General features: G+C 47.2%; 2 protein-coding genes across 5 annotated transcripts in view; one reads left to right on the top strand and one right to left on the bottom strand.

Annotated features, from left to right (window-relative positions):
• Positions 1-517: 517 nt before the first annotated feature.
• Positions 518-18937, bottom strand: LOC135896851 (uncharacterized). 2 transcript variants are annotated; one of them, XM_065425356.1, is made up of 6 exons: positions 18567-18937; positions 16872-16997; positions 13577-13685; positions 4047-4219; positions 2690-2855; positions 518-1162 (listed from the first exon to the last, which is right to left on the bottom strand). In XM_065425356.1, the coding sequence occupies exons 1-6, from the start codon at positions 18799-18801 to the stop codon at positions 934-936; spliced, it is 1038 nt and encodes a 345-aa protein (XP_065281428.1). In that variant the 5' UTR covers positions 18802-18937; the 3' UTR covers positions 518-933. The 2 variants fall into 2 exon arrangements, with proteins under 2 accessions (XP_065281428.1, XP_065281418.1); XM_065425346.1 differs by having other exon boundaries at positions 16872-17018; positions 18567-18936.
• A 5964-nt stretch (positions 18938-24901) lies between these two features.
• Positions 24902-27527, top strand: part of LOC135896835 (corepressor interacting with RBPJ 1) — a 49473-nt gene continuing 46847 nt past the window's right edge. Inside the window, exons 1-3 of one of the 3 annotated variants that reach the window (XM_065425319.1) lie at positions 24902-25089; positions 26213-26307; positions 26994-27070. In XM_065425319.1, the coding sequence (XP_065281391.1) occupies positions 25018-25089; positions 26213-26307; positions 26994-27070 (244 nt within the window). In that variant the 5' untranslated portion in view covers positions 24902-25017. The other 2 variants (XM_065425329.2, XM_065425336.1) reach the window with 2 other exon arrangements.

Raw genomic sequence — 27527 nt, 5'->3', positions numbered from 1 at the left:
GGCACTGAAATATTTCTATCTCGACTATTAATGAGCAGATTCCTAACTTTTTGCGGCAGAACGCTCCCTAGAGGACACGTAACAACTTCCAGCGTATAAACAAAGTTTGCAATGGGGCCTAGTGAAGGGCCCTTTAACCTAAAAAAACACAAACGCCGAGGTGCGAGCGACACTGAGAGAGAAAGGTTAGGGTCGCCTACAATTCTCCCTTTTGTTTTTCGCTGTTCAGTTGGTGAACGCAGCCAAATAAATACTCTAGGTTCACGGGAGCACCGAGAATTGATCGTAAACTGCTCTTGCGAGGGTACGCGTTTGTCTCGGTTGCACCTCCGAAGGCAGAATGGCCCCTCATGGCAGCGCTTGTTCGGCAGTTTTGCATGCTCCAGTTCGCCCGCTACTATAAAGCGTCACGGACCGACTACAGCCAAACTCGTACGTCGTGACCCTTCTTTTTCATAGTATTTGCGGCCAGGCTTACAAAAAGCCTCACTCCGACACTTGCATCCGACAACGAATGTTCAGACGTTCACTCTCAAGTTTATTTTACATGTACATGAACTGCAACAGAGCGCATACGACGCGGGGGGAGCTTGGGGTGAAGGACAAGGAACGGTGGGGCGAATTTCGCGGTGATCGTCCCGATGTTGCAAGTTCTTTTTTTTTTCTCCTTTACTCTCGTCTTGTTCAACTTCGACACTTTTTTCTTCTTCTTTTTTTGGGGGGGCGGGGGTGACAGTTTTCAACAGGACGCACGACTGGCCGTGCTCTTGACCTAACCGTGGGGGAGCAGTCAAGAGAGTCTGGGGAGAAACACGGGGAAACTGGCACGCACAGCAGGCGGAGGTGTGACGTGTATCTTTTTTTGTTGTTGTTGTTCTCTCGGTGTGCGGGCACGCAAACGTCAACACAGAGGTGATGAGGAGGGAGTCGGCGTCAGTCGGATGCGGCGGCTTCCTTGTGGGCGAGCGCGGCACAGAGGAAGAAGTCTCGGAGCGCGCTGAAGAAGTTCCGGAGTGCCTCCCAGAGGCGCGAGTTCTTGTGCTGCTGCTCGGGCGGCACCTCGGGCATCAGCGTCATGTCGGTCTGCACCGAGACGTCCTTCAACTGCCGGGCCACCTGGGCGCAAAACTCCGCACTGGCGGCCGCCGCCACGCTTGCCGTCCTGCCGAGACACAGAGACGCGCGCGAGTAGAAAAGGTGTGCGTGAACAGGTGGCGGCTCTCCGCGCTACTGGCAATGATTACCTCTTGCAAGGCACCCCGGCGAATTTTATCGAACAGCAGAAGTTTTTTTCGTGGTTGCCTCAATGCACCCGTGAATTTAGACTCAGCACAGGTTGCTTCTAGCGGCCTGGGGCGATAAAACGAGCTCGCGTTTCCCGTGCGCTCGTTTTCTCGTGCGCTCTACATATCTGCTCGTGCATTCTGTAGGGCGCACTGACTCACGAAGGCTGTGGTTTCCGTTAACCTAATAATCGAAAGACACTCGCGCCAACCAATTAAGGGTACTTGCATCTCTGGCATAGCTGTACACACTGTGCAGGGCCATCGCAAGGCAGTGGCCTGCAAACGCCACATTTCATTTAAGAATCAAGGACACTTCCGCCTCTCAATTGAGGGCACTTGCGTTTCTGGCATGGCTGCAATTTCTGAGAAGTGCAGTTGGGCTACAAACACTGCAGTTAACTTAAGAATTAATGAGAAGTTCCACCTTCCACACAAGGGCACTTGCGCCTCTGAAGAGCACTTGTGTCTTCGAATCAAAATGCAAAGAATAAATAATAGCTATCACACCTTCAGGCAAGTGATTCCGACCTACAAGTCTTTGCCAAGCTGCATACAATTTTCGTCGCAATTTGTTCGCGATTGCAGCCGTGAAAGGGACATGTGCTGTGCGAGAAACCTGCATTTATGGCTCTCAACGAGTCAAAATAAGAAAGAGACACTTGTTAATAAAGTTGTTACCACCACCACCTCTTCAGCTGTGATGTCTCAAGGTTTTGTCAAGTGCCAGTGCCTCCTAATTGAATGTAAGTATGGGTGCATTGACACATGACATCAGTGCATACACTCCGACATGGCTTAGTGCGCCGTTACGCGCACTAAAGTAGTGTGAAAGCTAGAGCTTCTGATATATTTAGTTTCTTCGATACTGCGTTGATTGGGCGCTTTATCGCACAGATAACATCTCCTTCGTTTTATGTGACTGTTTTGCAGAGGAAAATGGGGGTTGGCTTCGAGCTATAGTTTAATCTCAAGGCCCCCAAATTGATATACCTTTCTGAAAACACGCTTTGCAGAAAGATATTCAGGATCTATAGCATGAATATTTGCTTCACCTCAGGCCAGTCATCACATCACGCCAACGGATGATATGCGCTGCTTACTACTGAGTGGCAGGCCTTCAGCTGCAAGAAAACTAACAGCAGCGATACGGCGCAACACGTCGAACTTCTCGCCAGACACCTCTTAAACACCTATTCTCGCCAGTGAGCCACCTAAAGCAGAATTGTTTTGCAGTACTTTCCGCACCAAAGTGACTTGTGTTATTGTTTTGCGTTAGCACTGTTTTACGTTTACATGCTGCGCGATGTTCATGTTGTTGTTGTTTCCCTGTTGCCACTAATCGGAATGTCCAAACGCAAGTTGCGTCTCCATATATACGGAGACGTCGTGACGGAACGTGATACCTGAGGTCAGACAACGTGGTGTTCTTGCTGACTGACCGCTGATGACTGCAGTCGTCCCCGCCCGCCGCTTTGTGGAGCTTGATCTCTTGCATCTGGCCGCACTCCAGCACGGCGGGCCCAGCCGGTGGTGGTAGCTGCTGAGTGTTCAGCGATGCAAGGTCTTCTGCTGCTCGGGAGATAGTAGAGGTGGCCATGAGCGCGGCCGGCTTTCATAAAAAGAATTGCGGTCACGTCGTTACTATAGATGCGAAGCACAGTAGATGAATGCTCGTTTTTTCACTCCAGCAGGAGCAGCTATACCGCTTGTGAGAAGCTATCAGTAGCACGTGTTATGACAGGCCATCGACGGTATACTGGGCGCTACAAGTTTGCCTTGCTCGTCTGTAACGATAACACCGAGGAAAAGCCGGCTAACGCGGTATCGGTGCAGTTTTTGCGCTGCCGCGTCCTTTTTATCACTTCCCGTGGCTTGTATCACTGGAAACGCCACCGATGTGGTATCTGAAGTATCTTATCTGGACGTCGATCGGCGATACCCATGGCACGCGTCTCACTGCTAGCATATATCATTCCCTTTCCAGGCACTAGGCGTCGGCGTGACACAGCTAACGATTTGCGAAAATTACGTGCACGCGAATACTGCAGCGCTCTTTACGCATCACTACGACACCACTACGAAGTAGCACCCCGTTTCAATACACGCTTGCACTCGCGCTGCTTCTGCTGCTCAGTTATAAACTCAAACCTCCGTTATACGCGCTGCATGAATTCCTGCCTCATAAAACAGACCTGGACAGCACCAGGTGGTTTAACCATGAGTAAAAGCTCAAGTACCAGACTAATTTGTTCAAGGCTTACACCTGACGTCCCTAACCTGATCATGTTTTATTTTTCTTCTGTACCTCGTCTATTCAATTTTGGTACGTTCATGATCGTATCACAAGCAATCGGCATTTGATTGATTGATTGATTGATTGATTGATTGATTGATTGATTGATTGATTGATTGATTGATTGATTGATTGATTGATTGATTGATTGATTGATTGATTGATTGATTGATTGATTGATTCCTCAAAACCTGAAAGGTGAGCTGGCCAATACTAAGGCAGCAGTGCAAGAAGGTCAAAGCACGAAAGAAGGTAAAACACGCCACGAGCGCTCGTGAATGTCGCCTTAGCATGTCGAACCAACTAGATCATCAACTCGCGCGTAAGCTCACAAGCTAATTAGCAATTCTTTGATTCCACCATACAGTGAGTGAGCAAGCGAGCTACCGCGACAAACCGTTAAGATTCAGCACCAGATGGTGATGAGTGCTTTCTCCTGCGCGCTTTTCCGCGCGCTGTCCGCTCACCAGAAACGCTGAGGTTCGCCGTGGACATTGACGACGACGGGACAGGACTCTCAGCCTCTATGACCGCGAACGACTCTTCCACCTCTTGCCGAAGCACGGCCACGTTGACGCGCGGGGTTGTCTCGCTGTGCTGCATGTGCATGCTCAGGCTGCCCGTGTCCTCCTGCAGGCTCCTGCAGCGAAGCCAGCAGGTCGCGCACAGGAGGAGACCACGCGGTCACATCGCTCTGGTGCACGAGTGCGCTCTCGCACAACTGAGGCCGGCCCTTCGACTGCTGCCGCCAGCGCGAAAATGTGGACCTATCGCTGTCGTCGCCGGGCGTTTCCAAGAGAGGCAGGAATCTTCTTTTTAAATTTCGATCTCCATACAAGAACACGTGGCTAACAAACGACGGAAATGCCAAAGCACTATATAAACACATTCGCATTCATATTTGTCAAAAACCCAGAGGCACTGCGTCGTCTTCTTCGCGGTGACCGGTCTGTTCAGCATCTGCTGATTGTGTCGTAGTAATATTAAACAATGTCACTGGAGGTCAACTGGTGTTCGTGACACATTTAAAATAATTTCGCTGCAAGAACCTCCTTTTTTTTGTGTTGCTGTTGGCGGGAAATTATTATCTGTCGTGTTCTGACTATCCTCACGTCGACTGGGACCGGGCCTTGTGAGGCGGTTTTCGTTTTTAGCCAGAGAAAGGTCACCGCGATTGTGTGTTTGCGTGTTTATATAACCTCCAAAAGTATGTGTCGCCGCGCAAACGCTCTCGAATACGCGATAACGGGCGATTCGAGCGTGAATAACGAAAGCAAGTGGAAACAGCCTAAACAGCTTATAGACCTATTGACAGATACAAGCGAGTTCAAATACGCATACCATGCCTCGGTCGATGGCGGCCTATGTTATCACACTTGGCTTATAAAGGACGCATATGTCCAACACTGATTTCGGCGAAAAGATTACAGCTTTGAGAACTCCAATCCAAGGCTATGTGGTGAGATAAGGCCGTCCGTGAACAGTTCGCAAAGCCAGGCGGGAAGGTATTCCGTCCATGAAGCAATCACCGATGAGTGTTCCTCATGTTTCTGTGATCGGCGCTTCTTTGGGGCAGAGAGCGGAATGACGTATATTAGCCAATTCAAGTTAAAAAGAACACTTGCCTTCAGTTATAAAGCCAGCCGCGTAATTTCCCTGAAAGGACACTAAAGAGAATTTCTTTTCTGTATCACTAAATTACCCTTCTACAATAGCAAAAAAAAAAAACGCCACTTTTACCACGAGAAGACGCTTGGTAAGCCAGAAAAAACGAAAAACACAAGACTGTTGGCGACGCCACCTTGAAGTTCCCGCACCAGTTCGCCACTATAACGTCACGGATTCTGACAGCGTCTGGTAGGACCTTAGTAATTTTTATGGGAAAATATTTACTACATTGTGTCGTAAAGGAGCCAAAGACTAATTATGACAAGTTTCTGGAACCTTTACTGAGCCACCGCTGGTCTAAACACGAAAACAAATACTTTTTAAAATCTAGGACGTCGCACTGACGCAACGTTGGAGTTTCGTCGCGAAATAAACGAAATATATAGAAATTTGTCCTTCATTTCTTCAACTAATAATCAACCTATTATCGCGAAACTGACAACAAAGTTTTAACAAAATATGTGGTCAGCCTAAACTAATTTAGTGCTGCCTCTTAATGTCTCTTTAACCGTGGACCGAGAAAACTTGGCTGACATGACGTGTTCGGAAACCTATGCGTAGAAAATTACCTATGAGGGTGTCATACTTGAGATGCAAATGATGACAGTACACTGACTGGGTGTTCCCTTCAGTAGCAGACTATGCAGTACGTGAACTCTGTGGTGCACGCAACATCAGAGGTCAAAGCGGGTGGCCCATGAAAGGATACTTCCGCTAGCTTCAAGCCTTTAGATCACCGCTCACTTAAAGAAAATTAATTTCTGAGGTTTTACGTGCCAAAATATCGATATGATTACGAGGCACACTGTAGTGGGGCATTCCTGATTAATTTTTACCAGCTGGGGCTCTTTAACGTGTGCCCAATGCACGGTGTACACGGATGTTTTTGTATTTCACCCCCATCGGGGTGCGGCCGCAGCGGCCGGGATTTGATCCCGTGACCTCGTACTTAGCAGTGCAACCTCAAAGCCATTAAGCTGCCGCGGGGGGTCACCGCTTACTTCATGACTGTCATTCGATTCTGCTGTCTGCTCCAGGCCCAATGATAACGTTGCATGGTGCGATGAGATTTCAGTAGAAAGGAGATATCAGATACCTCAAGTCACATGGGCCTACGTTAGCGAGCGTCCAATCCAAATTAATAGGGAGCCAACGGAGGCTATCTGTGGCTTTGGCACTCAAATTAAACCTCCTCAATTAATAATATAAAATGTGTAGAGGTTGAGGACACTATGTATCGCAAATGACCAGTGACATATTTTTTTTATTGCTCTTGCGTGTAGAAGATGTATAAAGCTTGGTTTCAGAACTATGCCGCTGAATATGGTTTCACTTAAGAGGAAGCTTTAGCTCGGGCCCAACTCCGACGCGGCCTATTCAAATACATGTAAAAGGCAAAAACGTTTTTATGAGATAACCCCTGGACCGATTTTGATGAAATTTGTTGCATTTGAAAGAGAAAGTTAAATTCTAGTGACTGTTGGAAGCGGAATTTCGATTTATAGCTTGAATTTTCTTAAAACGATTTTCAAATATTTGACCGTTTGAAAAAAATAGAAGCACAAAGTTTACAAATTCATAGCTCTGCATAAAGAATTGATATCGCGGTTCTGTAAACGGCATCCATTAGATCATTCAAAGCGGACAAATTCAATATGTCATTTTACATCTTACGTGAACTTGTTACGTTGGTTACAACGGTTTTGCAAAAATTGTATTTCTGTATGATTAAATTTCTTTTATATTCATGTGCAACATATCAATTTAGTCCGCTTTGGATGTACTACTAGATGCAATTCACAGAATTGTATTATCATATTTAGTAGTTGAGTTACAGAGTTGTAAACTTGATAGTTTTGTTTTTTGAAATTTTTCGATTTTCGCCAATTTTTAATGAAAAATTGACGACCTAACTCAAAAATTCGAAACCAACAGTCACTAGATTTTAAGTTTTCTTTTAAATGCAACAAACCTCGCCAAATTTGGTGCAGTGGTTGCCGAAAAAAACAAATTCTCCTTTTACATGTATTTAGATAGGAGCACTCGAGCTGAAGCTTCCTCTTAAGGGACGAAAGCAAAAAAAAAAAAAACAGTGCTGACACGAGGCGCCAGTTTTGTCGGGCTCAAGTGTTTCTCAAATTGCGGGTGACGACCCCCAAATGCGTAACGAGCCTCTTTGTGGGGGTCATATTATGAATGGCGTCAATGCCTCTTACCAATCTTTCACTTCAAACTTTTGCCTCTTCACACTCCGTTTATACGTGCGAGACGGCCAAAGTTTATTCTGGGAAGTACCCAAAGAAACTCTATCGCATGTAAAGTCCGGGCCTCAAGGGCTGAAGCAAGGCGATGACCATGGAGGAAAGCAACCCGGCCGCGGGAGTAGCCGCTATATTTTTTCTTTTTCCTATCTGCATTTTAGGCTTCTAGTTCTCACTCCGGTACCTGGAAGGCGCATCTCACAGCGTGAAGCGCACCTGCAGTTCTCGATTGCAACAGACATTCGCTACGGAGCACCCGCAGCTGCCGTGCTCTCGAGCTTGAGTTTAGGGCCGATTTACGCTCGAGCCGCCCATCGCCGCAAGCCGCACCGCACGCGTGCGGTCGCGCGAGAGATTGCACGTATCAAACACTTGTGCACAAATTTCGGTTTACAATGTGTAAGGTATACACTGTGCACACAGTGTAAATGGTAATTTGTGCACAAGTGCTGGATACGTGCAATTTTTCGCGCGACCGCAAGCGTGCGGTGCGGCTTGCGGCGATGGGCGGCTCGAGCGTAAATCGGCCAGCCCACGCAGGGGCGGCGCGCACAGTCATCTTGCCTAACGAAGCGGAGCAACGATTTTTACAGAAAATCACCCCGGAACGTCGGCACCATCAGCATCTTGGTAGCGCACCAGACGGAAGAAACGAATAAATCGATGCGGCCGCTAGGAATCACGCTAGTGTCACATGTCTTGTTACCGTTCCCGCGAGGTCTGCCTTAAAATTTTACGACTGTGCTTCAATATTTTCACGTGATGCTCACTTCTAGGCTTTAAATCTCCTTTCCACCAAGGCGACAAGTCGCCGCCTTAGTCGAAAGAACCCTGATTGCACACTAAGCTGTCTGAATGTCTTCTCCTTGAACATCCGGGCACCCCACATACAACGAGTTTTCTCAGCTTTGGCTTCTCCTATATCGTGGACAATGGCGCGCAGTTACCACAGTGTGGCATCTGCAAGAAGACACTTGCTAACGAAAGTGTGAAGCCCTTCAAGCTGAAGGAGTACCTCACGAAGCCTCCTCTGGAACCGGCCAGCAAAGATTTCGCCTATTTCAGTATCAACGAACACGAGCCCAAGCGGTCGAGATTGAATCATGGGAGAGCAGTTCTTCTTTAGCACAGCAATATCATCGAGGCCTCGTGCAAGATCTCCCTTCTGCTCGTCTTGTCGATCAGAAGCGTGTCAACAAGATGTGTCAGATCGGACAGCACAGTTAAGCAGTGCGTCAGTGCCATGTCTTAGGATATCAGACTTAACGTGACGGAGAAAATCCAACTATCTCACGGTTCTTTGCCATCCAATTTGATGAGACAACAGACGTCGCACAGCTTCCACCACTTTTGGTTTATGCTCTAATTGTCTGAGAAAATCAGCTGAAGGAGAAGTTTTTCTTCTGCAAGCCACTGAAATTAGCTACAAAGATTAGAGACGTCATTAACATACTGCCCAACTTCTTCAAGAGGAAAAGCTCTCGTGGGAAAGTTGGTTGGTGTTTTCACGGATGCAGCTCCCAGCATGCATGCTGGGCTCCAAGTCTGCATTTGTGACTCTGGTCAAGAAAAAGAACCCGGCTGTAAATACAACACGCCGCCTGTTCAACCGTGAGGCTTTCGCGCCCAAGACGCTACCAACTGCTCGCAAAATCACCTCAGAAACTACGCTCCTCATCGACAACCGCATCGAAGAAGGGACCGGCATTATGGCTGTTTCTTCCGTTGTGCCAGGAGATTAATTACCTGCCGTGGTGACGTGGTGGCTTTGGCGTTGCGCTGCTAAGCCCGAGGGCGCGGGATCAAATCCTGGCCACGGCGGCCGCATTTCGATGGGGGTGAAATGCAGAAATATCCGTGTACCGTGCATTTGGGTGCACGTTAAAGAACCTGAGATGGACAAAATTATTCCGTTGTCCCTCACTACGGCGTGCCTTATAACCATATTGTAGTTTTGGCACGCGATACCCAAAAAGATTTTTTTTCGTTACATGAATTATGGCCACCCGGATCTCCTCTTCTACACATCTGATTGCTGGTTGTTAAAGGTCAATGTTCTTGCGCGTGTATTTTGAGCTATTCGATGAATTTCAGGTATTTATGGCAACTCAAGAGAACAAGACAGAGTTGTTGTTAAATGACATTCGAGATTAGTTTAAGAGTTATCTTGTCTATTTAGTAGATGTGCCCGAAGCTTTGAATGAATGGAACCGCTAACTACAAGGCCCACAGGCCCACATTATAAGGCACACAGATGCCATCAACGCTTTTCTGGACGAGCTAGCTTTTTGGGAAAGAAAAGTTGAAAGGGGAAATGTTGCTCCATTCCAGCGTCTGAATAAAGTCTTCGCTGAGAAACCACTTGCAAAGGAGCTACAACAAAATATCAAGGAACATCTTTCAAGCTTACAAGTTCAAGCTATTTTCATGATATTGATGCCGATGAGAATGTGCAACTGAAACTTCCCCGCGTTCCTTTCTGATGCACTGTGGACGATCTTCCTGATGACATACAAGATGAATTCTTGGAACTTAACCGCAGCCAAAGAGGAGTTCCAGGAACCACTACAGTTAAACAACTTCAAATGCTAGGCCAAAATGCTTCCCGCTTTCACAAGATCAGGAAAATTGCCCTGAAAGTTCTCACTCCTTTCTCTTCAATTTAACACTGTGAACGTGATTTCTCGACTCTCCTAATAATCAAAGCAAAGGCCAGAAACAGGTTGTAACCCTGAAGCACATATGCGATGTGCCTTTAGCCACACAGACCTACATATGATTCGTTGTATCAAAAAAGCCAATACATCTTTCTCAAAAAAACACACGATTAATTCAATCCTTGTTAAAAATACAATAACAAGCATTTCTGGTAGCTGTCTCTCCTGTGATTAATGTCTTTTAAATAAATTACAATGCAAATGTATCCGCGTCATCGAAAAAAAAGTAAATTTTCAGAAGGCTTATAAAGATGAAGTGTCGTGGTCATTGTCGATTTGGTACTAATACAAGCGGTCACGTACTGGAAGAGCTTGAAAAATACTAATTGAGACTTTACTGGTTTCTTTAACAAAAACAAATGTGGCGGCCCTATGAAATACGGAATGCATTGATGTCCCAGTAACTTTTGAAATTTCATGCATAAAAAGGGTGTTTTGTTGAAGAATTAAGTGCCACACCAATGCTTTTTGAAGTTTCATTTCATTTATTTGTTGTTTGAGACATACAGCTGTCTCAGGTGTTGCAGCAAAAGGCAGTATTCTTGCCTGACAAAGGCTGCAGCACCCAAAGCATGTTGACACTCTGAAGCAAACAACAGCACAACAAGTTACAATTTTCGAAATATGATAACATATCAAAAGCGATTAACAATTCGAATCTCAATCAGTACATGTTAACAAGGAAAATAAAACAATGATATTGTGGTACATAAGGAAGTTATACAATAAAGTAGTGAAGAAAATACGTTTTAACAGATTTCTTGAACCTCAAGCTTGATTTCAAGGTTTGTAATTGTTCCAGGATTGTGGGATTATTGTTTAGTAAGGTTGATATTTGAAAGTGTAATGCCTGTTTCCCGTAGTTCGTGCGAGTAAGCGGTATAGAGATTGGGTCATGTCTGATATTATACGGAGTTTCTTTGGTGGCGAAGGTCTGATTAAATTGTATCGTGTTTTATAAAGACATGCACATCATGTTCAACACGGCATTACTGCGCATGCTCACTAACGATCGAACCAACGAACATGCCCTCGAAAGCTATCTTAAACGTGTTCCCTCTCCTACCCACAACGTATATATAGTTGCGCAAATAAAGCAAAGGCGTTCTTTGTTGACTGGCACTTGGCTCGATCGTATTCTTTACGTGAACAACACGAAACAGTGGTCAGCTTGACGGAGACGGAACGCCTCGAGCGATAGTTTGTGCAAAAATAGGCGATCTATATGGAGTATGCCAAGCTTATCAAAAAACAGTTTAGTGTGTGCAAGAACAGGTAGGTTACAAACTGCCCTTACGGCTCTTTTTTGCAGCCTATATAGTGACATAAGGTTAGTTTTGGTAGTAGTTCCCCAGACCAGAAGGGAATAGTGTAGACGAGAGTGTATTAGTGTGTAATATAGCTGTTTCTTTAAATTCATTGGAATAAGATGCTTTAACATGTTAATCATTCCCGTCGCTCTACGAATGTCGGCTCTGAGGGTCTCCACATGAATGGACCAATACAGGTTTTCGTTAAACCATACGCCTAAAAAATTTTACGCACTTCGTATTTTCTATAATGCGCCCCCCAAAATTTAACTCGTAGTGACCCGTCAGCTGCTTTCCTTTAGGTCTAAATATGACGTACTTTGTTTTTTCGCAGTTCAGTTGTATTTTATTTGAATTTAGCCAACAGTTGAGGTCCCCCATCCATCTATTGGCTGCGGTAAATGCTTCTTGAATGTTGTGATCAGAGAAGAAAACGCTGGTGTCATCTGCATACAAAGTTATGCACTGTGTGTTTGGGATGTTGACAATATCATTGATATAGAGAAGAAACAAAGTTGGGCCTAGGATTGTGCCCTGAGGAACACCGCAGTTTAAATCAAGAAGTTGGGACTTAGAATCATTTAGGCAAACAAACTGCTTACGGGAGCTGAGATAGTTCTTGATTAAAGTATATGCTACACCTCTTATGCCATACCAGGGTAACTTTCCGAGCTTTGACTGCGCTTATCTCAAAACTGGTGCCGGTTTCAAAATTCGTTCCAAGTTGATGTGCCTTGTGAAATCACTGGCTTCAATCCGTGCATTGTCATATGGGCGCTAATAGTAATTAGTGTAAATGTGAATTTGCGACATTTCCTTAATTAGACCATTATGTTAATTGATTTCCAGTGCAAGTAATACATACCTCTTCCGGTATTACAGCTAAATAAGCACATTTGTGCTACATATCACAAGTGATTATTAAAAATTACGTTAACCTTAATATAAAAGACCGGATAGAGCCGAGTAGACGTGAAAATCTTACAGAAACTTCCAAGTGGCGTCTCCCACCTGCACATATTTTTCCCCCGACTCACCAAACCACTTGCCTCGTGCAGGGTAGCTGTTTTGTTCTTGCAGAAGCGTAATCTACTAGTACAGCTCAACTGAATATCCTTGCGTATAGTGTACCCACAACGAGCACCCGAAGCTCAGTGCGAACGTGTTTGCGTTCCGCTCCCGTCGGAATGCAAGTTCCACCTCGGACCTCGGACAACCTAGGACCTCGTGCTCAGCAGATAAACGTCCAAGTTAGGGAGCTATCACCGGTGAGTGAAACGCTCTCGCGACTGCAGACTCGAACGATGGACAAGTGCTGACACCATAGCCATAAAGCAAACTGGCGCAATCATATTTTTGAAGTTGTAGAAACTGTACACTGACAACCGCCGCACATAAAAGGATGGCATTTGAGGAATATGAAGGTTGGGAAACAGTTTGAGCACTGAAGCTTTGATCCGAAAATGCCCGCCTCGACGTCATTGACATTTTCGTGACGTCGTGACAGAGAGCTAAATTTACTGACGTCGTTTAAAAAAAATAAATTATGGGGTTTTACGTGCCAAAACCACTTTCTGATTATGAGGCACGCCGTAGTGGAGGACTCTGGAAATTTCAACCACCTGGGGTTCTTTAACCTGCACCTAAATCTAAATACACGGGTGTTTTCGCAATTCGCCTCCATCGAAATGCAGCCGCCGTGGTAGGGATTCGATCCCGCGACCTCGTGCTCAGCAGCCCAACACTGAGCAACCACGGCGGGTCATCGTTCAACAATAAGGCTAGGTATAACTAGGTTGCCCGTCAAGATAAAATGAACAAAAGTACTGCGAGCGTTTCGTCTGGCTTCGCTCATCGGTCGCAACAGCAGAAACAGGAGCCAAATTTTCGTGACGTCATGGCACATCCGTCTACGGGGTAGCGAAACCTCTTAGTAAGAGAAAATCTTAGAGCAAAATATTTGGAGCCTTACGAAGCTCGTCAGTGTTTTGTTCTATGGTTAAAGTGTTTGTACGTTCATTTAACGAAATAAACTGCTCACTTGGAGTCCGAATAGGCTCTCGTTCTGACACCGGCCATGCTGATGCCATGCGGGTGTCTTGTAGGAACTGGTGACACGTCGTGGTACCTCATAACGTCCTTGGAGGTTTCTGCCAAAAAAGAAAAAGCAAGCAAGTACGAGAATGCAATCATGGTAGCCACTCTGGTAGCTTGTATACGTGTAAACACTTTTATAGGACGCGTTGCAGTGGATAAACAGGGACACTTTTGGAGTGCTCAAAAAGTGCTTTCGCCTGCCATCCAACAGGTTCAAAGTCACCAGCGATTCCGGCTGGATCTTTTTTTTTTTCTCCAGGAACTTAATAATGTTATTCTGGTTCATTGGCTACAAACCAAGAAAGATTACACGTTCCATGCACCATCTACCCTTCCAGTGTAAAAAAAAAAGAAAAAAGTAGATGGACACTTCGCGTTGATATGTTGCCCGCTGCGATTTCAAAATATGGCTAACTGCGCTACAGCCCGCTAAAGCAATGCAGGGCAAAAATAGGTTAACTATATGTTGGAATTGACATACAAACAAGACACAAAAGTAAGACATGGACATATGAAGAAAATATCAAAGAAACGTAGACAAACCCTCTTTTTAGAAACTCAGGTTCTTAGATAGAATGTCGGCGCACTTCTCGTAAATCAATGCGTAGTGTAGTTATACCGTATGAGCTCAGGAATTACTGGCAGATCGTTTAACGTCTGTTTAGCTTTTATATACCATATTTCGTCCGCAATCTGTCAGCTTGATAATAGGTATGGCGTTAGGCTGCTGAGCACGAGGCCGCGGGATCGAATCCCGGCCACGGCGGCCGCATTTCGATGGGGGCGAAAACACCCGTGTTCTTAGATTTAGGCGCACGTTAAAGAACCCCATGTGGTCAAAACTTCCGGAGTCCCCCACTACGGCGTGCCTCATAATCAGAAAGTGGTTTTGGCACGTAAAACCTCATAATGGGCATGCCGAAAGTTGTGGGCATTGTGCGCAACTATGTACTTTATTCAAATCCATATTCTGTCTTTATTATAAGAAATATTATACGGTTGGCTATAATCCTTTTATATGCCTGATTGGAACTTTTAGTTCAAAGTGAGCTTTCAACTGCACGGAGCGCCCGTTCCTGCTGGCCATGAATGAGCAAGTGGTCAGAGGCACGTGTGGTTAAAGCTATCTCGCAAGAGCAGTTTTGGCGCACTTATCTATTATTACGATAGCATAAATACGGACACTCCAGGCGCATTTTTGCCGTCGCCGTGATGTTCCTTGTAAAGTCCAAGGGCGATAACACCGTCGCCGCACGTCCTGTGCTGCATGTTCGAGTGAAAGCACGCGAGGGAAGCCGATAATCGCTGCTCAATCTGGCGCGCGCGGAGAAGAAAGCGGAGAGCAAACGCGCAGTCTGCCGTCGCGCAAAAGGCCGGGGGGGATGGGAAGGAGGGGGGGGGGGGGGAGGGGTGGTCGTGCTCCCGCAGCAAATGCGCATCTTGCGACCGGGCGCATGGGGAACTGACGATCGCGGCTCAATCTCGCGCGCCATATGTGGAGGAAAGCGGGGAGGCAGCCTGGGAAGAGGGAGGGGGGGGCTTCGATTCTGCAAACAAGTGCGCACTTTGCACGGCCCCGCGCGGTCGCGTGCGCCGTATCTTGAAAGGGATCTGCAGACGGCTGATACCTTTGTGCGCGGTGTGTTCAAGCCGCTCTTGGGTTGAAGCAGATAGACGGCAAGAAGGTCACTTCGCTCGCTGCTGCTGCCGCGCTTGCTCACAAGAGCGCTTTGATAGAGAGTGTCCACGCTCATCGAACGTAATGTGTCACGTTTGCTTGTGCGCGCTGACATCATGCCTGTTGATGAAGTTAGTAAGCGAATGTTTCCAAGTTTATACGGCCGATAAAACTGCTATCCTTACTTCGTATAGCTGTCTACTAATTTGCTAACGCAATCAATGCTGCCCCTTTCCGTCGAAAGTGCCACTTCTTGCAGTTCAGCCATTGCGAATAGTCAGTGTAATGACGTTAGCTCACGCGGTACACATCCTTCTCTGTAAGCTAAGCCTGGTATTTAGTTCCCCTTTATGCTTATTCGTGCAATGTCTATTCGGATGGTGCGGTCAGCAGGCCTTCCTCGTTCCCGTCAACCGATCTCTTATCTTCTCTCTCTTCGCCCTTTCTATAGTCTAACTATTATAAAGCTTCAGAAACACTTCCCTAGGAGGCAGGAGTGGCGTCCCAAGAAAGTATCGCTCTGTCTACCGTGCATGATTGGTTGATAATGCTTAATGTCTCATAGACACTAAGATGCTATAAGAGGCACATGCTGCACATTTCAACACAGCTTGCTTCGGAGTGTCTTGACAGGTAAATAACTGAGCATGGCCACTTGCAGTTTGTACCACGAATTTAGCAGGCAGAGGCCGATGGAGGATGCGCGGCGATATGGCAGGGTTTCGCTTTGGAGCCACGTGACTGATGCAGTTTCTTTCGCTTAGCATGGATACCTTGCCTTTAAGTAATCGCAACACTACTCAGCAATAAACTTCAGTCCATTCTCATGCATCAACTAAAGAGACAAATAAAAAAAAGTTAAGTTCCCGGTAAAATTTGCACCATTTCATTGTTTTTCTTATTTCCTTCTTAAATTTCGACAGCCGGTGATTCACCTTCATGTGTGGTTTGGGGATGTCGAGTTGTGTTGGATTGTGCGATATTATCACCACGTATGTAGGAACTTTTAATGTGTTGTGTTGAGTTAAAGAATTACTGTTCTGATTACATCTGATTTACATTTTGTGCAATAAAGTCTTGTTACACCTTGACATTCTGCTACTTTTATTGCAATGGTCTTTGGCAGGCAATTTGATTGCCTTTAGCCGCACCACCCAAGACCTATATTGTTAAGTCTCGAAGTACAAATAAACCAAAAGCGCAGGAAACGGCGGAAACAAATCCAGAACCAATTTGTCTTGAATGGGTTAGCTCCACCAGAGGGGCCGCCTGCACCCAAGAGACTACCACAACGAAGAAAAAATGCTCCGAAAGCAGCTTAAATGCCGAGTTGCAGTTTCCTGGGGTTCGTGAGACACGGTATGTCTGCACAGTTCGGTAAGCAGCAAAATTAACCAGCGATGAAAAACGCGACCGCACTAAGATTAACTCACACTGGAAGAACAATGGACACTAACTAACTTGAAACTTTCGTGTACGTTGCACACTAATGTATTGCCTCTCATTTCCTGCTTCAGTTTCGATGTGTAAGAACAACAAGTACAGGGAGCGTCCGGCTTACCTGAACTGGTCTTCATCCCATCTCCCAGTCTGCCTGCGAGATCGTGGTGATTCTGCTCGCCCAGTGTTGGTGCGGATCGTTTCGTGTAGGCGTTGGTACTCCTTGTTGTCTTCCGGAGCTGGTCGGCTGTACAGTAACAAGCAGGGCCTGTAGCGCAGCAAAGCAGACGCGGCTTGTCTCGCTGCTCCTACGTTCTCACCTAATCCTATGGCGCTAGAGCTAGAACTCGTAAGTGTGAGTCGCGAAACTTCCACTCAAGTCTTTCCTGACGCCTCATTGAGTTGTTGAAGTAAAGTGTCTCATAAGTGTCCCATAAGTAAAGTGTCCCATAATATTTTTTTTTTAATCTTTCCCTTCCACCCGCGGTGGCGCAAGCGTTATCAGAAGATGTCTAATCGGAATGCTTCATATAAACTGGGCTCACAACGTCGTCGAACGATTCCAATTGGAAGAGCAATGCTCCAGAGGGTTGACCCCAATTCGAATTGTGCGACCAGTGGAACTACCGATCATTTAAATTGTAAAGGTGTCGTCCTAATTGGTCCCCAAATAGAATGTGTATAACCAATTGGAACAACGAGCAAATTCCAATTATGAGACCGAATGGAAAATTGTTATGACGATTCGAAACTGTCAAGTCTAATTGGGCTCTCCCGTTGAAGTGCTACATTCCAACTGGCTTCCAGTTCATTCCATTTGGATGTAATTGCCAAGAAGTGGTGTGACCAGTTGGACCCATTGACTTTTTTTTTTTTACTGGGTAGAGCTGAGGTACCTCATGGCACGCGCAAACATTCACTCCAGCTCTCGGTAGAGCGAACGCGAAGACACCCACACAGACCAACGTGTGTGCATCACGACAGTACGCAGCATCGTCTCGTTCATATGTGCCTAGCCATTTACCAAGGCGTTTCTATCTGCGTTTATCTATGTTTTAGCAGCTAATTCAATAAAGGTCTATACTCGCGGACAACTTTCTGTGGCAAGGAATTAGGAAAGCTACGGAGGCAAAGAGCGCACAAGTGAGAGCGCTTCTGAATAGTGTCCCGTGTTTTCATCCCCGTTAGTTTAAGCTGGGGAAGAGAAAACAGACACCTTATTAGCAACAGTTAGGTAACATAACACACACCACTGAACGCAAAAGTTTACTTATTTTGCCGCTTTTCCCTTCCGCATCTGGGCAAACGCGAAACCGTTGCATGTGGAAGCTGCGTCGATTCAGCGTCTGTTCCGAGCAACCAAAAGCACTGTCAAACGCTGGCGGACTACTTGGCGCCGTAACACATGTGCAGCAGCCACGCGCCCGCATACCTTTCCCTTCATTGCCACAGGAAGTTGCCCGCGAGTATATAGGAACCCTCCCGCCACGGCTGTTCCCACGGAAGCTACAAAACAACATAAGACGCTGGCGCGTTTCTTTTTAGAACTCGCGATAACGACATCGTAGTTTTTATCCTAAAATGCTCCATGCGATCCTCCACTAAAGCGATTACCACACGGAACTCACAGCAATCACGATAATGGCGTGGCTATCAAGCGACGCGAAGCGAACGCGCGCGCCAACGCCGAAAATGGACCGGAAATGCCTTATACCTACGCCTGTCGCGTCGTAGGTATTGGACGCGGACCGCGGGCGTGCGCTCACGACGCCTGGATCCCGCCGCGAACGGTCAGAAGCGAAGAGGGCGCACTCACCGCGGTTGATCTGCCGGAGTTTCTCGTTGGCGATCTCGACATCCTTGTGGCGCGAGCAGTTCTTGTCGCTGCTCTTGAAGGACTTGACCACCGCCCGGCCGAAGCGGCCGATGGCGCTCTTCTTGCGGCGCTTCTTGTCCGACCGGTCGTCGCGCGGCTGCGACGTCGATGCGGCGGATGACGTGGCGGCTCCGGCGTCTGCGCTGTTGCTGCCGTCCGTGTAGAGGATGGGCATGACGGCGGAGGCGGCAGTTCGTCGTTTTTTCGGGGCGCACTGGTCGCGAACGGCAGGTCTCGTGCCGTCGCGCGCGCACGAACGCGCGCCCGTGCTCTCACGGCGCCGCCACCTGCGAGTGCACGGACGCCTCTTCGTCGCCCTCTTCTTCGGCTGGCATGCTCTGGATTGGCTGCTCCGGCACCGTGCAGCGCGGTACAGCGCGGTACGGAGCGAATCACTCTACGACCAACGGCAGGGTCCGTTGCCAACATAACTCCGCGCGTGGGTGCGTCTATAGCGCTTACGGGTCGTTGGGTATAAACAAAGATGCGAGCAAACATCACCGCCAGAACACGGCTCGGAACTGTGGCGGGCCCTCCTGCCGCCACTCCGGGGCCCGGCGGTGTACCACCGGTGCGTGCACGGGAGACCGACTGCGTGGCGCCTCTGAGGAAGACGGGGTGCTCGATCGGATCGACGCTACACTTGCTGCTTTCGAGACCGCTCAAGAATGCTGCGCTAGCTGCGTCGTGCCTCCCTTAAGGGCCGATTTACGCTCGAGCCGCCCATCGCCGCAAGCCTCACCTCACGCGTGCGGTCGCGCGAAAGATCGCACGTATCAAACACTTGTGCACAAACTTCGGCTTTCAATGTGTAAAGTATACACTGTGCACACAGTGTAAATGGTAATTTGTGCACAAGTGCTGGATACGTGCAATTTTTCGCGCGACCGCAAGCGTGCGGTGCGGCTTGCGGCGATGGGCGGCTCGAGCGTAAATCGGCCCTAACTACCATCCTTTCTCTGCCGCAGCGCATATGGACGCATATGAGTAGAAAAATGCGAGTTACCAACAAAGGGACCGGGCGCTGCGCCGCCGTCACCATGGACTTCTAAGTGTAGGATCAACACGGTGGGTATATACCAAAGCGCCCGCCGATGTTACGGCATCGCCGTGAGGTATATTAAGGGGCGGGAATTGCCACTGCAAGTTTTCTGACCACGGAGGTGCTTTATTGCAAGTCGCCGCCGGTGGTCTCGGGTAGATGTTTGACGAACACTTACAAGCAACGCTAGCACATTGACTTCTTGCACGTTATCTGCTGTCGCGGCCACATTGAAGGACGCATAGTTCACAAGCGATCGATTTCTTACATGTTCTCCTTCTCCAGTAGACACCCCTTGATGATGATTGGCGCCTCAAAAGTAGCGCGATCATTGTACTTCTTGCCCAAAGGCTGCGTACACGACCATGCATATACCGTTACAACACATGTTTTAAGAACACGAACATATATACGTGCGCATACTGGACAGTATCGACATCAACGCCTGTGGCAGCGAAGAAGTTACTGTAAGCACCTTGCATTCAGCAGCACTTCCCTCGCGCTCACATGACCGTAAGCCTCGAAGATGAAAAAAAAAACGAATTCTTGATGCATGGGCTCGCCTATCGACAGCGTGGAAAGCCACGAGACCGATATACTATGCAGACCGAAAGATTAAGCGACCGCTTGCAGTGGTATAGCGGTGAGCACCGTGTTCTGCCCAGGCCGCTTACACATGAATATTACCTCGTTTCCCTTATCGTAACAGAGCCAAGAGCGCTCATGGAACCTCGGCCGGGTCGTCGACATTGGCGGGATGTTCCAAATGCTATACCATCGTACCATCGCACTCCTGTGCTAAAGTGGTCTGAATTTGAGACTCTGAATCGACTTCTATGTATACATGTATGCCTTCGAACCCCCGTTTTGTGTTATAGCCGTGAGTGAACCTCCGTGTGTGAGCAAGCTGCAGTCTTTCTCCCACAGAAAGAGGTCGAATATTTGGATAATTAATTTGGTATCCGATTAGTACTTTCCTTTTCTTCATTTTTCTATTCCTACGTCCTTAATTTCCTGCCACGCTGGCTGACCTTCAGTCATCGCGCCCCTCGGGCGCGTCACAGTCCACCCCTTGGCTTGCACCCAAGTTCCTACCATGCATATATGTTGCGTCGCAAAAATAACTATTAAGATGCAAGTCAGGCGAACGGAGGCGGTGACTGAAGACGCATCGCTTATTCCGGCATGACAATAAACATTCAAATTTATTACGTTGGCACTGACTGTGCGCTCTGGTTGAAAACCTTGGAGAATTCGGTGTGTTCACGGGCGCTTGCACTGAGGGGTTACATTATTTATTTATTTATTTATTTATTTATTTATTTATTTATTTATTTCGCTTACCTTCAGAATAAAAGGGACTTCCTATTTTGGTTAGCCAGATTACGAATGGGGCTCACGTGTAAGGGCCAGAGCGTCATTTATACACTAACATTGCCTTAAATGTTTACACTTACTTGTACCGTCCGATTATTTTCTCATAATGCAAGTGTTGTTTTGAAGACCTTAGTGCTGAGCTTGCAGATGCTGAAATTATAGTTAAGTAGGTAAACGAGGAACACGCCATTACCCCAGTAATGTGGTCCACAATGAGCTCTTGCGATGCAGTCATAGCTCAAACTGGTCGTCCGAAAAATGATCCTGAAAATTCAACAAAAGACAATAAGCTTCCCCTACACAAACTAAACATCATATGCCGCGAAAACGATTCGTCGCAAACAAGAATTAATGAAAAAAACTCAGTAAGGAGATCGTAAATTTTGATCGAATGAGCAGCATTTCTCACCGAAATTTCAAAGCTCAAACGCCATTTCTGTTGGCTAAAGTGTCATCACGTGCAAGTATAATTTGTTTCTTGAGTAATGTAGCAGTTTAATAGACGCTGTATATTATTCCACGGCTAAACACACAGCCTTAAAAAGCGCAAATTTTAGTCTTTAAGTATAACACCGTTTTTCTTATGTCAAAAGAAGTGCGCATTATTGCTAAACGGAAAAAAAAAAACTGCCTCGGGATAGTGTGCAACGAAGAAGCGCACAACAAGCTTGGGAATAAATACCTCGGGTACACTGTATTATTTAGAAACCCCCTATATTACTTTACAAAGGCACGCGGACGTCGGCCTTTTTCCTCATTTCCTTATTTCACAAGCCGTCCTGCGTCTACTTTATGAAATTGCACGTCGCACAGATTTGATGGAGGCTTGTAAAGTTCGTTCGCAATCATTTTTATTTAATAATAAACTGATTGCGTACGAAGACCGCACGCGGTTGAGCAGTAAAAGCAAGAAAAAGAAAATGTATGGGCGTTCGATAACGTCAAGCATACAGCAATCTTACAGAGGCTAAACACGCTGAGCTGTGGGGCCAGGACGTATTTCTATATCAGAGATTTCCTCTCACATAGAACAGCCATCCTAAAGGTCGGGGACCAAAAGCCACAAACTCCTTCCTACTGGGCAGGCGCGGCACACCACAGGGCGCAGTGTTATCCCCTCTCCTTTTCAATATCACCTTAATAGGCCTTCCGCCCCTCCTCGATAACATTCCGGTGTTCCGGCATGGCCTATATGCCGACGACATTACCATCTGGTCGTCCGCAGGGTCCATCGGGGCAATGGATAGCCGCTTGCAGGAAGCGGCAGACGTGGTGAGCAACTATGCTAAGTCATGCGGCCTCAGCTGCGCCCCCCCCCCCCCCCCAAAAAAAAAGTCGGAGCTACTCCTGGTCTTACCGCGAAAGAAGCACTCATCCGACTCGCCCACTATCAACATACAAATGGTGGGACACACCATTGTTCCGTCTCAGAGCGTAAAGATATTGGGAATGGTTTTCCAGTCGGATCGTACCAAATTAATTCACAAGGTTAAGAATACAACAGCCCAAGTTACCCACATGATCCGGCGAATAACAACCAAGGCAAGAGGCATGGAGGAGGCGGACACGCTTCGGCTTGTCCAAGCCTTCGTCGAGTCTCGAATAATTTACGCTATTCCATACGCACTACTCAATGCGACGGAATTCAAGAATATCAACACAATGATCAGAAAGGCGCACAAGCAGGCGATGAGCCTGCCCGTCAGTACGTCCACAGAACGCCTACTACGACTAGGAGGGCACAACACGGCGGAGGAGCTGATCGAGGCACATTTATCCAGTCAGCGAACAAGGCTGGCGGTTACGGAAGAGGGGAGGCCTATCCCTTACGCCTGGGGCTCTCTGCCCCTCTCAGCAATCCGCCGCCTCAGACTCTGAGCTTACCCCATGCCATCCGGAGCAACATCACCGTACACCCTCTAGCTACCTCGCAACATGCACCCAGTGCACCACGCACAGTGAAGGGAGGCCCGGGCCCTGGCCCTACGCAAGCAATACGGGACTTAACCCTCTACAGCCTACACGCGGATGCGGGGTCTTTCCCCAGATGCGCAGCCACAACAGTTACCGTAGTCGTCAACACAGAACATCGGAGCAGCATTTCGCTCACTCGAAACAATCCCCTTCAAGCCGAGGAAGCGGCCATAGCCCTCTCCGAAACAGAGGTTGAAGTATATAGTGACCGACTCCCAACAGGCGTGCCGCAACTTTGCTAGCGGCAGGATTCATACCACTACGCTCCAGATCATCAATCAAAAGCCGCCAACGAGATCAGTCATGATCATCTGGGCGCCAGCTCATCACGGCATTCCTGGCAACGAGGTCGCCAACCACGTGGCTCGAGATTTGACCCACCGAGCCGACGCCGAGGAATCGGAACCCGAGCGCACGCACCCGTTAGTCTCGTACCATGACATCACACAACACTACAAGCTAACCCGCAGAACATATATGCACCCCCACACAAGTCGATCACTACCTAGAGAGCAGGAACGATTCCTGATCCGAGCTCTACAGGTTAATACGTTCCCCCACACAACCAGAAATCACTTCATAGCCCCTACATCATTCTCTCCGCAATGCCGCTTTTGCGCAGAGCCCGTGTCCCTCAGGCACATAGTAGGGGGTTGCAGAGCGGCATCATTAAATCCTCCGAACCCTTACCACACCAATGAGCTTTGGGAGAGACCCTTGCCAGCTGCGACCTCGAAGATCAGCAACGGCTGATTGCGTGGTTCTAGGACGCGGCCCGAGCTCGAGGCATTCTGGAATGAGGACGCCTCTCCAAAGCTGCATCTACCAAATAAAAATGTTAATTCTCCCTCTTGAATTTCTTTTTTCGTCGATGCAGCGAGCCCGATTATATCCGCGCCTTTAGCTTGGCCACCCTAATGCGCTCTTCTTCGAGCAGGGGCAGAGCGCACCGAGGCTGCCGAGCCTCGGCTGTTGAACGTAGACTACCAGATGGAGGTAACCGGCTGGACTCGTAGTTAAATACTTCGTATTAATAGAACATCGCGGGCGCGCAACGACGTTGGCACAGCGCACGAAGCAGCTCGCAAAGTATATTAACGTTGTGGCTGGCAGACATGCGAGACCTGAGTCGGTGTCCGCCTATAGACCGCTGCATTCTAGCAGGCTGAGAATCGTGGAAGAACCGTGGAGACGTCGGCGATGGACCCGACGATGCGGCGAGCGCTCGAACAAGTCCAAAGCCACGTCAGCCGGGGCGAAGAGCATACCGTACGCGCTCGGCGAACTTTTGCGCGGAAATAGCGAAAGTGGCACACTCGTATGCCTTGAATTGATGAGCTGGGGTACCGCGGTGCACGCGAGAGCTAGAATCGCGCGTGTAAAAGCGAAATATGGACGTAACGGCGCAAGCAAGGGAAGCAGACGACCCGGACGCTGTTCTCTAGAGCTTCCAAAGAACGTCACTTCCGGCAACTAATAATGCAGTGTTTTTTTTTTGTTAGTTTCGATACATAAAAAAAATATATTTTTGCGAGCGTATTGTGAAGCGCTCACTCGTATTTCAAGCGTGAAATTTCCACAGTAGCTACTGTATGTCTAAATTATGGTAAATTGGGCTGTTTACGTGGTCCATAATTTCGTTGCAGTTGGCCTTTAGGTTCAGTTTCAATACCCTGACTATAGTTATACCGAAAAGCAAAGATGCTAACGGAGAAGACTAGCACGAAGCGTAATGCTACAGCCAAATGTTTACCAAATGTTTAACAAAATGTTTGCCAAGTTTTATGTGAATGTTGCACCAACCGATGCTAGAGGACGCTCGCGACTACTCTGCTGCGGAGCCGGCACCACGATGCCATCATCATTACAAAGCAAGCGAAAATGTGCTTTGCTTTCATTTGTCCACATTGTAAAGTGAGTTACGTTAATGGCGTCGGATATGCGTGGTTAGTTCACTGGTGTATATTGCGTTCTACTTGACACTTTAAAGCCATCACCATGGGGAAAGGGTACAACAATTACATGTGCAAAAAACCGTTTCACCCTGCGTCACGGGACAACATCAAAAGGGTGAGAACGCTGCTGTTTGCGGTGATGGCGCAGTGGTGCAGATAGCTGTTGTGCAGCCTTGGTGCCTTACGCCGCTTCTGTTCACTGCTTAGTTACGCGAATTTGTAGGTGAAATCCGCCGGAAGATTCCCATTTCTTTCGTTTTGCTTCTCGTCATCATTTTTCGGTGTTCTGTTTACCGTCGGCTGGCCTATTTGCCCATCTTAGCAACGGCAGAGCGAGCCCTCTACGGCGGAGAGAGATCATTCTGTGTTTTATGTGACAAGATCTTGTCGTGCGGAGTGGCTTTCTCATTACCTTTGTTGCTTAACCACGTAAACGAATTGCCTGATTTCGAGTTCAGTGCGTGCACGGTGATCGGCGAAATATTAATCTACTCAATGGTATGTCTCGGCCATTAGCGCTTTACGTTTTGAGTGCTTGTAACTTGTACGCCGGAGCCATTTATTGTGTGTCATTGTTGTCTAACAATGCATGTCAAGCAAAGGGGAGCAACAACGGATTTTCAGAGCTAGTTGTTCATAAATTTTGTGCGGCTGTTCTTATGGGCAAAGTTCTGACTGGTGTTGCAGAAGTCGTGGGGCGCGATAGTGCTGAACTTAGCTTCACAAGTTGGCGGCTGGACGTAATTATATTTATTCAGTCGTGTTGTTTGCTAGTTGTAACAACGTGTCATTATTTCGCATTATTGGCGGCGCCCCCAGCACACCAAAGCGGCAACGGAGACATCAAAGCTAGAACCCGGACTGGTCCGTGGGTTGGGGCCGCGGAGGCTGAAGCGTGCCAGGGGGTATTCGCATCCGACAGCCGATTTTATACACCCCGCCCGGCTTCCACCTTTGATCCCCCCGCTACCCCTTGGGTGCCCTGGAGATCCTGCGCCGCCTCCTTTATTATAATCTCAGGTGCTCTCCTGAGGCCTCCGTTTGCCGTTTACATGTGCCCTCCTGGAGTAGTACCTGTATAAAATACAATCTATCGTCGCAACGAGAAAAAGCGGTCCGCGACTTGTACAACACCATACAGAACATTACCGTTTTTTATGTGCAGTCCTTCTATCTGCGAGTGTCTGTCGGCAACCTGTTAATTTTGTGATGCGTGCTTGGTTTTTGCATCGTTGTAGGCATGGATGGCAGAGCAGAGGACTGAGAACGAAAAAAGAAAGCAGGAAGAGCTGAAATTGCAGTATGAGAAAGAGCAAGACCTTTATAACAACAGGTAACATTGTTAAGATTTGCTGAGATTTGGTGAAATAGTAGGTTGCTGCTTCTATTTTGCATGACTTTAGAGCTTCCAGACCTCGAGTCACCATGCACGTGATACCACACTGTTCCTTTAGAAGAGAAACTTGATAGTTTTACTAAATTACTGCACTTTGGCAGGTAACAATGTGAACACTTAATGTGTGTGCATCTCCCAACCACATATACTATTAGAAACATTAAGTGGCTCCAAATCTTATTCAGCCAGGGTAAGTTCTGAAACATACCCATAAAGCTCAGTACACAACCATTGAGCATTTGGCCTTCACTGCGACACCACCGTGGCCAAGAATTAAACTGTGACCTCATGCATAGCAGCAGAATAGCTACTTGGCTTAGTCACTGAACCTGAAGGAAGTGTTCTGTGTTGTGTGAATACAATCCACAAACTGCTAATTTCAGGCTGCAAAGACATGTAAAAATTTTTCATGTCTTCAGAGCAACGAATTGAGGGATGAAGTATGGTTATCACGCACTTAGTAAAATTTGCAGCTCTTGGGTCTAAGCTGGAAGTATTGGCTGTGAGGACATTTCATATTACGATCATGCATTGCATAGATTGTGTGTAAAGTCTAAAAGTATGTTTCACCCTCTCAATATATTTCACATTTTGTTGATGAAATTTCTTATGCGTCTTTTCAGGTCTCTGGTCAGTAAGGAAAGCAAGGAAAAACTGTCTCTGAATTTTATGTATGAAGCCCCACCAGGTGTCAAAAGAGGTAGGCCTTACATTTGTAGTGGCTTTACTTTTGTCATCACTGGTCAGCAAGGATAACTTCACAATCTAACAGACTTTGGAGTGGTGCATTTACTGATTTTTTTTCTAACACTTGATTGAGTTTCTGCAGGTCCAAATTAGTATCGATGTAGTGAACTAAACAACGCAGTTACAGAAAACGGTGTCATTCTAGTAAAACCAACTTTTATCTAAAAGGTGAAAAGGGCAGGATGATGTAAAAGTTACATTCCCAAGCTATTCTTTTTCGCACTTCGTCAGTGGTCTGTGTGGCGGCCCACTCATGTTATCATGGAGTTCAGCCAGCTGTGAATGTCGGATTATAGGAAATAAATAGAATTGAGTAAATAGAAGTGCTTCATTAGTGCCCGATGGTTGCTTTTTTATTGCACAAGTTTGGCAATTTGAGGATGAGTACGAGGTAAAACCTTGTTATAGCG

This window comes from Dermacentor albipictus, chromosome 1, assembly GCF_038994185.2.
Source record: "Dermacentor albipictus isolate Rhodes 1998 colony chromosome 1, USDA_Dalb.pri_finalv2, whole genome shotgun sequence".
In the NCBI taxonomy this organism is placed as follows: Eukaryota; Metazoa; Arthropoda; class Arachnida; order Ixodida; family Ixodidae; genus Dermacentor; species Dermacentor albipictus.
Note: the sequence above shows the minus strand (reverse complement) of the source record. Positions and strands in the feature narration are given on the sequence as shown.

Excerpts from the sequence above, each read along its gene's own strand:
- LOC135896851 (XM_065425346.1), bottom strand. The coding sequence starts at position 18,801 with ATGCCCATCCTCTACACGGACGGCAGCAACAGCGCAGACGCCGGAGCC. Across the intron at positions 4,220-13,576 it reads AGAGCCTATTCGGACTCCAA|GAGCCTGCAGGAGGACACGG; the intron begins GTGAGCAGTTTA and ends GCTTCGCTGCAG. Across the intron at positions 1,163-2,689 it reads ACCACGTTGTCTGACCTCAG|GACGGCAAGCGTGGCGGCGG; the intron begins GTATCACGTTCC and ends GTGTCTCGGCAG.